An 11,180-nucleotide genomic window follows, 5' to 3' on the forward strand; every position below is an offset into this window, starting at 1 on the left:
GGCGGCGGCGGCGTGGCCCCAAGAATTGCCCCAAACCTGCCAAGGGGCCAAGGCCTGAGGGCGCGCCAGGCCCGGCGCCCCACCTCAGCACTCTGCCCGGCCCGCCCCCCCCGGAGCCCCAGATCCACCCCGAGGACCCGCCTCGGAGGGACTGCGGGGCGTCAGGGGCTTCTCCACCCGAAGGAAAGCCGACCCTTCGCGGGTGGGCGGCGTGACAAAGAGCAGAAACTCGGGGCACAGAGGGCGGAGGGGCGCCCTTAGGAACAAAGGAGTTTGGGGCTCCCACACCACCGCCCCGCTCTTCTTCCCTAACCCTCCCCCTCCGCCCCCAGGCCAGTCGCACTGCGTCAGCTCCCCTAAAGCCAACGCGAAAAAGGGCACATTCCCTCGGCCAGAGCTCAAGTGGCAGGCAGGCCCTCCACCAGAACAAAGGGGAGACAGGGCTCTGGCGAAGGGGGGGGCCGGGAGGGGTTGGAGTCGTGGCTCCTCAATGCTCCCGCCGCTCCTGAAATCACGTCCGGGCGAGAAAGCCACCCCAACGGGAGAGCGCTCCAGCCGGGACAGGCCCGGCAGTCAGGGCGCTTCCGCCCGCAGAGCCAGCCAGCGGGGCGGCGGGGCACCTCCATGCGGAGCGCCAGGCAGCAAACGGCGTCTGCGAAGTCCCCTCCCGCGGGGTCAGCCCCTGTGGGACCGGACTCTCCGCGGCCAGCCTCGGCTCACGGTCATTAGGAAGCCGGGGCTCCAGGGCCCTCTCCTCCCTCCGCCAGAGCGCGCCGCGCTCCGGGGCCCCTGAGGCCCCTGGGGGCCCCAGTCCGAGGTGGCGCCCACAAGTCTCTGTCCCTCAGCGGAACCCAGGGGCACGGGCCGACCCTGGCCGGGAGGGGCCGTGTCAGGTGTGCGGACTCAGGCCCCGCTCCCGGCTCCCCGCGGGGCACAGGACGTCCCGGATCAGAGGCAGGGGCCCCAGCTGGAGGCTCTGGGAATCCCGGCTTCGGGCGCCACTCGCCTGCGGCTCCTCCGAGGGGCCGAGCCAGGGGCGGGATGGCAGGGGAGGCCCCGCGGGAGGTTCCCTTGGAGGGCCCGCGGGCGTCAGGGGAGCTTCCAGGGCGCTCAGGCCCCCTCCCCGGCCAGCTTCCTCCCCGCGGCCCTCCGTGCTCCCGGACCCAGCCCCGCCCCACGCCCGGCCGCCGGCAGGTGACGGGTGGTCTAGGCCGGGCCTCCCAGGGTTCTGGCCTCGCCCCAACTCGCCCACCCTCCAGAGGAATACACAACCGCGGGGCAGCGGGGAGCCGGCGGCCGCTGGTGCGTTTCGTCCTCCCCCCTCCCCCGCCCCGAGTCGCGGCGGACAGGCCAGGAGCCTGAGTGGCACCGGACTCCCCTGCTTCTGGGGAGCTTTGGGTCGTTGCCCCGGACAGTCCTGGGGAGCCCAGCGGCTTCTCCCTCCGCGGCACGGGCGGCGGCTCCAGAAAAGGTCCGCGTCCCGGCCCGCGGAAGCCGCCCTGCCTCCCAGCTCGGCAGCAGGCCCAGCCCGGCTCCTGCGCACACCCGCCGTCGGGGAACCGGGTGCCACCGCGTGGCCCCCGAAGTCCGAAGCGCCAGCCCCGGCGGCAGAGCTCACAGCCTCGACCGCGGAGTCCGACTCCCCAGACGGCGCGGCGGCCGCTCCCCCTCCCCGGCGCCCCCCCCCCACCCGGACGCCACGGAAACAACCACTGGAAACAGAACTTCCAGGGGGTTTTCTAACGAGGGGCCGGCAGAGTGTCGGGAATATCCGCCCCGCCCCGGGCGCGGCCCCTGCAGGACGAGGGCGCTGCAGACTCCGCAGGTGACTGCGCACTGACAGCGCTCCCCGCTCCTCCCCTCGGACCCTTCCCCTTCCCGGGGGGAGATGTCCCACGCGAGAGCTTCTAGCCCTGGACGAGTGTGCGGGAAAAGCCCAAACACAGCAGGAAGACACAAGTGTCTCCCCTGTGTCCCCACCTTCAATAACAGCCGAGGGCCACCCACCCCGTCCCCAGGACTGCAGCCGGGTCGCCCCCACCTCGCCAGACCAGCCGTCACCCCACCCCACCCCCACCCCGGGGAATCTCGGGTTTGCGCCTGGAGCTCTCCAGAGAGCAGAGGCTGCAGGCCGAGCCCCTGTCCACGCCCAGGACCCCCAAGAGGGGAGCCACGCTGGTCGCCTTAGGCAGCCGCGCAGCAGCCGGAGCCGCCGCGGGAGCCGCGAGGCGGCGGTGAAATGGTGGCGAGTCCACATGTGCGTTCTTACACACCAGGCCGCCTCCAGGCTTCTCCCGGATTCCTGGGAGAATGCGAGCCCCGCACACGCTTTGGGGGTTCGCTTCTGCACCCCACCCCTTCCCAGCGCAGCGGAGCCCCTGAGCAGTCCCCACCCAGCACTCCAGGCCGCGTGAGGGCGGAGCAGAGACCCGGATGGCGCTTCGCCCGCCCCCCCTCTGGTTCCACTCTGCTCGGCTCCTGCTTTCTCTTCTCCGTGGACGCGCAGCCAAGGCATTGCGCAAGCTTCCTGTTCCAGGTCCTTCAAGGGCCCAGCGCGGCCTGCGGACACCCCCGGCCCGGCGCGCCCCTGCCCCTCCCACTCCGGCCGCCTGGCCCTGTCCCCGGGTCCCTTCGCTCCCCACCCCGACCCGACCGAGCTCACAGCCCGCGGTGGCGCCCTCGGGAGGCCGCGTGGGGCGCAGCAGCTCCCCCAGCCGGACCGCTGTCTGGCGGCTGGAGGTGCTAAACTTCACACTTCGGGGCTCCTCGGCTTCCTGGGGAAGGCCTTGGCGGGGCTGCCTGTCCCGCACCAGGCGACGCGAATTCCTGACGAAGGCTTGGCTCCGGGTCCATTCCATTTCCAACCCCCCCACTCCGCCCCGTTTCGTGCGGCCCCATCTGCCCCTGTGCAGCCTCAGCCCCTTCTCACCGCTCTCGCTCCCTCTCTCGATGCCTCTCCCTGGGACCCTACCGAGTCCTCCCCCCGCACCCCCGTCCAGCGGACCTGGCCGTCACGGCGCCCCCTCCCGTCCTCCCGCCTCTGGTCCTGCTGGGGGCAGGGCGGGCGATGCTGTTGGGACGTAGACATCCTGTCCCTACGCCCAGGAAAGGCCTCAGGTAAATAGGAAGCCGATCAAGTCGGTGCGATCGGGCTCAGAGCCCCTTGGGGAAGGTTCTTGCGCGCCCGGCCGCGGCTGGCTGCTCCTGGGCACCCTCCCGGTCCCTTCTCCGCGCTCTCCCCGCGATCCTGTGCACCCGACCCTCTCCTCTCTGCGCCCTTTCTCTTCTCTTCCTCGCCAACCTAAACGCTCAGAGCTTCGCGGGGCGGGGTGGCGAGGCACGCGGGGTGCCCTCCCCAGCTGCCCCGCCCCATTCTGCCCTTTTGCACATGACGCAATTCGATGCAACTGGAAACGGTGAGGGACGCTTTGGTGGTCCCCAGCAGGGGTCCCCGGGCGCTGCACACTGAGAACCAGAGGTGAGGGGGTGGCCACAGCGCCGGGCGGAAGGCGGGGGTCGCGCGGAGACCGTCCGGGCCCTGTCACGCTTTCCACCCCACCGCGCCCTCGGCCGACACACCTCTCCTGACCCGTCCCGCTCCCTCCCTGCAGCCTCCTTCGCCCAGGCTGGAGGCTCCCTCCCTCCGCACCTCCCGGGCGCCCTCCTCCTCGCGGCCCCCTCCCGCGTCCTTCCTCCTCCCCCTTGGCGCCCGGGACCCGGGCTCCGGTAGGCCGGGCTGCGCCAATCCCGGCCGCGGCCCGCCCCCTGACGCCGCGCTCGGCCCGCGAGGCCCCGCCCGCTGACGCCGGATTTGCATGAGTTCTTGTGCAGCCGCGGCCCGGGCTCAGTGTCTGAGCGAGCAGAGCCGGGAGCCAGGCGGGCGCGGGCAGCGGCGGGCGACGGGGCTGTGCGGGGCTAGCGGCGGCGGCGGCGGCGGCAGCGCGGGCAGCGGGGGCGCCTGCGCCGGGGCGACCGCGGGGCGCCGGCGGGAGCCAGCAGTGTCTGCAGCGGCGCCGGCCACCCGCGCCCCGGCGCGCTCCGGCTCGGCCATGGAGCTGCCAGCTGTTGGCGAGCACGTCTTCGCGGTGGAGAGCATCGAGAAGAAGCGGATCCGCAAGGTAGGGCGGCGCGGGGGCGGCGGCGAGGCGGCGGGGGAGCGGCGGCCGGAGCAGCCCGCGAGGAGGCGGGGAGGGGGTGGGGAGGCTGCGGGCCGGGGCCGGGGATCCCGCGGAAGCTGAGGGAGTGTGTCTCTCCCCCCGCAGGGCAGAGTGGAGTATCTGGTGAAATGGAGAGGCTGGTCCCCCAAGTAAGTAGCGGCGGAGGGGCGGGGGAGCCGGGTCCGCGGCGCGGGGCTCCGGGGCTCGGGACCCGCCGGGCTGGTGGGGTGGGGGGGGAGCGGGCGGGAGGCGGGGTGGAGGTGGGAGGAGGGAGGAGGGGGTGGGGAGGTCGGTGGCAGGCACTGGGGAAGCCGAGCCGCCGAGCCCGGCGCCCCGTGTTGTGCTCCGCTCTCCGGGAAATGCCATCACTAATTTATGCGCTAAAAGGAGCCGGAGGAGCCGGAGAGGCGCGGGCCGAGCCGGGGAGGCCGGCGGAGGGAGGGCGGGCGCAGGCACTGGCTGATGTGCAGCAGAAAATGGCTCCTTTCCCCTTTCCCTCCACCGAACGGCTCCATATTGCAAAACCAAAAAAAAAAAAAAAAAAAAATTAAAAAGCGACGAAAATGCAATTGTGTGCCTCCTCCCTCCTGGTGGTGCGGGGAGGGGGAGGCAGCCCGTGCTGGGCGCTGCCGCGGCCGGGCTTTCGGTGGGGGTTTCTCCTCTTTTTAATTTAAAATGCGAAGGCACCGGATGGAGACAGCCGCGCAGGCACGCACACACACACTCACACACACAGGCAGATTTTTGTGTGGCTGAGTATTTGGGGGGGTGCTTGCCCGTGACAGCGGGCTGCAGGGCCCCGAGGGGGTGTGGGGAGCCGCTGGGCGGCCCGGCGATAGGATTAGGGGTCAAATGGAGAACGCCTGAAGTCCTCGCGGGGGGCGGGGGCGGGGGCGGCCGGAGGGGACGGCGACTTTGCATTCGGGCTGCTTTGCACGCAGGGTTCCTGGTGAGCGAGTGGCCGTGGAACATGTCGCGGTGACATGCTTAAAATTCTTGACAACTGCTGGAGGAACGCTAGTTTCATTTTCCTCACCCCTCCCCTTCCTGCCCTGCGTGTTTATTTTGACTTGGGGGGGGGAGTATCGGGGCGCGTCAGGCCTGCAGAAACCCACCCTCCGGCCCACATCCCCAGCTGAGGAGCCTCCGGTGCAGGAGGACAGAGCGGGGCCTTATGTCATTCCCACCTGGAGGCCGCGGCGCTGGCTCGGTGTGTTTTTTTTGTTTTTTGTGGGTTTTTTTTTTTTTTTTACGCCATGTCCCCTCCCTTTTCCCTTGCAAGATATAACACGTGGGAACCGGAGGAGAACATCCTGGACCCCCGGCTGCTGATCGCCTTCCAGAACAGGTGAGCGTCCCCCAGCAGCCGCCCGCAGCGGGGGGCCGGGTGTGGGAACCGGGGAGAGGGCCACGCAGCAAGGAGTGTGTGTGTGGGGGGGGGAGCCGGGAGGGGCCCGCGGGAGCCCCCTCCCCCAGGCGGGTCGGAAGGCACGGCTGCGGCCTCGGCTTCTCCAACCACCGTCCTTGGCGGTTGCTGCAGCCGGGAGGTGGGGGCGGGGCGGGGCCAGAGAAGGCGAGGCTTGTGTTTTGGGGGGAACTGCGGGAAGGGCGAGTGCGGGTGGCCCTACGGCCGCCCCGAGAACTCGGAGCCGCGCCTGGTCCCGCGAGGGCCCCCTCCTGGCCCCACCTCGGAGCCCCACCCCCAGGACCTAGGTGTTGCTTCGCTGCAGCCACGGGGCTGCCTGGGCCGGCGCGTCGTGGGGCAGCTCGGAGGGAGCTGGCACGGCGAAGCGGCCGGACGTCACGGAGCCGAACTTAACCTGTTGGGGGCCGGAGGGAAGTTGACCAGACCCTCAGCCCCCACCCTCGGCCCAGGGAGCTTGGGCGAGGGGGAGGGTCAGGTTCTGGCTGGCAGTGGGCGCTCTTCATACCCCGCTCTGGGCTCCTTGGTGGGTGAGCCTGGCCCAGAGGGTGCGGGTGCGGGTGCTGCCTGGCGGCGGAGGGGTGGTGGAGGGCGCCGGCTCATCCCCGCGCACACAGATGCCTGTCATGCCGCCGCAGCTGCTGCAGCTGGATTCCCCGCCGGTGGCTGCGGTTCTCCGTTTCGGGGAGGACCGAAGGGGGAAGGGCTGGCGAGGAGGGAGGAGCGGCAGGGGCCCCGGGAGCGCCGCCACTCCGCTGCCTTCCATCCCCCTTCCCTCTTTTTTATTTTGCATTATTTCCTGTGGTGGGTTGGGCGCTAGAACGTAAACTCTAGACCCTCGGAGTGAGCCCCCAGCGGGGAACTTGCCCTCCGCGACGCAGGGGGGCGCGGAGCAGGGATCCGGCCGGGCTCCACCTGGGAGCGCGCGCCCTGTAACCATGTCAGCGGCTGATGCCATGTTGCGTAATGGGTCCCCGGAGAATTAGGAGACGGGCTGTTGCAATGTCATGCAACTTCGGAGTCAGGCCGAGCGGGGGCTCCCGGGCTTGGCGGAACTCCCCGGGGTGAGCCCACCCGCCCAAGGTGCCCAGGGCCGCGGGAGAACAGGTTTCTGGCCCGGAAATGAGCTCCTCCTTGGGCCGAGGCTGGAGAGGCGCCCCCTTCTTCCACGGAGGACGGGGCAGTGCTGGAAAAACCCGCCCCCCGGCCTGGGGTCACCCTAGGCCACGCCGCAGGCGGAATCCAGGCAACTCTTTGTGACCCCGCCGTCGCGCGTGGACTTGATCAATTTGGAAATTGAGGGGGCCGGGCTCGGCGAGGGGCGGGGCTTGGGTCCCCGCCTCGCCCCGCCCCGCCCCTCCGCCCCGGCCGCTTGCGAGCGGGTTCACCTGGCGGCTGGGAACCTGGCGGGCCCTGGCCTCCTCCCGGCCTCCGCCCCGGCCCCTAATTGGCTCACTTGCCGCCGTGCAAACGAGGTCGCAGCCCCTCCAGCGGGTTAGCGCCCGGCCTCCAGGAAACCGGCCCTCCCTTCCGCGCCGAGCTCGTTCTCTGAATCCTAATGAGGTCATTAGCGCCCCGCGCTCTGCAGGGAGGGACGTGGTCCTCACACTCCTGCTTTTGGGCCTCGTTTGCATCCCTGGACCCCGTGCCCACTCCGCTCTGCGCACAGGGCCACCGGCCTAAGGCTTGTGGGCGGCAGTGCCAGCGACCCAGCCCCGCACTGCCATCTCCCCCGCCGGGAGGCAGGGCTGTGGGGGGCGGCAGTTCAGGGGGGGACCTCAGAGGTGGGGGCGCTTCTCAGGTGGAGGCCCCCTTGGGCAGGGAGGTCCCTGCAGTGGAAAGTGGGGCTCTGGGACCCGGCTGGCGCCCAGCTGGCTGCAGGGGCGACCTTTTGCCTTAAGCTCCGATCCCTCTGGGTCTAGGGGCGGCCCTGCTGCTGGGGGAGGTGGGGGGGGCGCCCCCGCAGGTTGGAGGGGAGGTGAGCGGAGGCTCAGCGCCGCCCTCTGTTCCGCCCTCAGGGAGAGGCAGGAGCAGCTGATGGGATATCGTAAGAGAGGCCCGAAGCCTAAGCCGCTGGTGGTGCAGGTGAGACCGCCCCTGAGTCTTTCCCTTTAAGTTGCCACCTGAGCTGCTTCCAGGCCGGGGCGGGGGGAGGGGGGAGGGGGAGGGCGGTGTTTCCTCCTGGGCACCCCATTCTCTCCCTGCCTGCCTGACCTTTCACGCCCCTCCCTGGTAACTGCCCACCGGGTGGGGGCTGGGATGCTCCCGATGCCGGAGGCCGGTCTTCTCCCTCCGCTCACCTCGCCCTCCGCCCGCCCCGTCCCCCAGGTGCCTACCTTTGCCAGGCGCTCCAACGTGCTGAGCGGACTCCAGGACTCCTCCACGGACAGCCGCAGCGCCAAGCTGGACCTGGGCGCCCAGGGCAAGGGCCAGGGGCACCAGTACGAGCTCAACAGCAAGAAGCATCACCAGTACCAGCCGCACAGCAAGGAGCGGGCGGGCAAGCCCCCGCCGCCGGGCAAGAGCAGCAAGTACTACTACCAGCTCAACAGCAAGAAGCACCACCCCTACCAGCCCGACCCCAAGATGTACGACCTGCAGTACCAGGGCGGCCACAAGGAGGCGCCCAGCCCCACCTGCCCGGACCTGGGGGCCAAGAGCCACGCGCCAGACAAGTGGGCCCACGGGGCGGGGGCCAAGAGCTACCTGGGAGCCGTGAAGCCTGTGGCCGGCGCCGCCGGGGCTGCGGGCAAGGGCTCTGAGAAGGCTCCCCCCAACGGCATGACACCAGCCCCCAAGGAGGCGGTGACGGGCAACGGGATCGGGGGCAAGATGAAGATCGTCAAGAACAAGAACAAGAACGGGCGCATCGTGATCGTGATGAGCAAGTACATGGAGAACGGCATGCAGGCGGTGAAGATCAAGTCCGGGGAGGCGGCGGAGGGCGAGGCGCGCGCCCCCAGCCACAAGAAGCGCGCCTCCGAGGAGCGCCACCCCCCACCGGACAGGACTTTCAAAAAGGCGGCGGCGGCGGGCGCCGAGGAGAAGAAGGTGCAAGCTCCCTTTAAGAGGCGGGAGGAGGAGGCCCCCGGCCCCGGCGACCCGCAGCCGCAGGACTCCGGGTCCCGCAAGCTCTCCCCGACCAAGGAGGCCTTTGGCGAGCAGCCGCTGCAGCTCACCACCAAGCCCGACCTGCTGGCCTGGGACTCCGCCCGGAGCGCGCACGCGCCCTCCCACCACCACCACCACCACCACCATCACCACCACCACCACGCGGTGGGCCTCAACCTCTCCCACGCGCGCAAGCGCTGCCTCTCCGAGACCCACGGCGAACGGGAGCCCTGCAAGAAGCGGCTGACGGCGCGCAGCATCAGCACCCCCACCTGCCTGGGGGGGAGCCCGGCAGCCGAGCGCCCCGCCGACGCGCCCCCGGCCGCGCTCCCGCAGCCCGAGGTCATACTGCTGGACTCCGACCTGGACGAGCCCATAGACTTGCGCTGCGTCAAGACGCGCGGCGAGGCCGGGGCGCTGCCTGGCGGCCTCCGAGTGAAGCCCGAGGCGCCTGCGGCCGCGGCGGTGGCGGCGGCGGCTGCGCCGGGGACGGCGGCCGAGAAGCCCCCTGCCGAGGCCCAGGACGAGCCCGAGGAGCCGCTGAGTGAGTTCAAGCCCTTCTTCGGGAATATAATTATCACCGACGTCACCGCGAACTGCCTCACCGTCACTTTCAAGGAGTATGTGACGGTGTAGCGCAAGGGGCAGCTCCGACGGCTGCTGCGCCGGCTCAGCGCCGGGGGCGGCGGCGACTCCTCTCTCCACTTCAAGGGGAGCCAGGCCGGCCCCCAGCTCCAGGGACGCCCAAAGCCGCAGCAACGCGCCCCTCTGTATCCAGCTGTGGGGTCCTGGCTGGGACTCGGGGTGCCCGGCCCGGCTGCCTCCGTGGGAACTGGCGCCGTGCGCGCGCGCTGCGCGCGGAGCCTGCGGGTCTGGCCCCCCCTCCCCGCGGACCCCAGGACCCCCGGCAGCCAGCCGGGCCTCGGAGGCATAGTATTATATTTTAACCTGCTAATGTGTCCAGTGCAGACTCCACTCCCGTTTGTACGTGGTGTTATTATGGAAATGTATTGTTTGAGCTCCGAAGGCCCGGCCACCCCGTGGGGCTGATATATCTATATTTATTTGTAGGTATTTATATATTGAATATGAAAGCCTAGATTTATGGAGTTCTCTAGATCCTGGCATATTCTCCATCACACAGACCACCTTCTGTTGGCCCTTCTCCCGTGCTCAGCATCCCGGTTGCCTCACGTCCTCCCCTTCCAGGAACTGCCATATCGGTGACCTTGGTATATATTTTTTGATACCGTACACATGGATGTGTTGTTTCTATGTGCAAAAAGAAAAGAAAAAGTTTGTTAAAAGGCTAAATGAGCTCTCTAGACTAAACTGCTGCTACTAGAAATGTCTAAACTATAAGCTTCCGATCATTACCTGCTTGAATGTACATATTAAATGGAGATGTTGAAGGTGCCTCTCGCTGTCCGAGGTGAGCGCAGCCAGCCGGACGTCGGAAGCCCGGAGGCGCCTGGACCCCCTCCCCACCCCACTTCCTCCTCGGGTGTCAGGGAGGAAGCGTGAAATCCTAGCGAAGCCAAGTGGCCTGGTTTCCAGGGCAGAGGCGCCAGCAGCGGGAGTGACCTAGCGCCCCGGAAGGGAAGTCCGTGGAGAGGCAGTGCAAAGGAGCGGGGAATTCCTGAGGGGGTGCTCCTCCTGGGGACCCAGGGAACTGCGTCCGGGGGTGAGCGAGCCCGCAGAGACCTGGGCGGGGCTGGCCCCCACCCAGAGCCCTACCAGCCAGGCACCTGCTGATCTTTGCCCCCACCCTCCCGAGGCGCAACACACCCAGGTGCTGGCCTGGTGGGGCCGGTGTTCTAGTCGCCCTCGCCTGGTTGGGCAGGTTCCGCGGGGAGGAGACCCTCCCGCCCTCTCCAGCCTCCCTCGCTGGCATCGCCGGCCCCGCCCCACCCAGAACGCCGGCGAGGCTTTCTCTGCCAGGCTCGCTCCCCCGGAAACCCCAGGGGAGGCACTGCTGGGCGTCCCCCCTGGGCCAGACAGGGGGCTTCGTGGGAGGTGGATGGGGATGGGGAGAAGTGAGAGCCGGGCCCGCTCACCCCACTTCCTTAGCCAGGACATGGGGGCCCCCAGCTCACCCATCTTGCTTTGGATGGCAGGGCTGGGCACTCGCTGACCCCGGGCGGTAAGGGGTTAAGGACCCAGAGGGGACGTGGGGAGTGGGCCGGACTCTGAGGCGCAGCTCCCCAGCTGGAAGCGGCACCCGGAATGCAGGGCGGAGGCAGCTTTCTGCAGACTCAGCAGTCTCCCTGGGGGGCGGGGGGCACCACAGCCCCGGCCTGCCCTCCTGGGACCCACCGAGCGGGGGGCCCAAGCCCGTGCAGGGCGCCAGGGCGGAAGAGGTCACCGTGATTCCGAATGGGTGGGGGGAGGTGGCCCCGGGGAGAGCTGGAGGCCGGGAGGCCTGAATGCGGACAGTGTGGCCAGTGTTGGCTGCAGGCCACCAGCGACCGGGTGGGGGAGGGGAGCCA

At 69.5% G+C, this 11,180-nt stretch overlaps 1 protein-coding gene across 1 annotated transcript; it reads left to right on the plus strand.

The window, feature by feature from the left end:
- Window positions 1-3,835: 3,835 nt before the first annotated feature.
- Window positions 3,836-10,101, plus strand: CBX4 (chromobox 4). The gene is made up of 5 exons (XM_080678691.1): window positions 3,836-4,118; window positions 4,263-4,306; window positions 5,440-5,505; window positions 7,599-7,665; window positions 7,909-10,101. Exons 1-5 carry the CDS (start codon window positions 4,050-4,052, stop codon window positions 9,325-9,327), a joined length of 1,665 nt encoding a protein of 554 aa, XP_080534817.1. The 5' UTR covers window positions 3,836-4,049; the 3' UTR covers window positions 9,328-10,101.
- Window positions 10,102-11,180: the final 1,079 nt, after the last annotated feature.

This window comes from Plecotus auritus (assembly GCF_963455305.1).
Source record: "Plecotus auritus genome assembly, chromosome: 7".
Lineage (NCBI taxonomy): Eukaryota > Metazoa > Chordata > Mammalia > Chiroptera > Vespertilionidae > Plecotus > Plecotus auritus.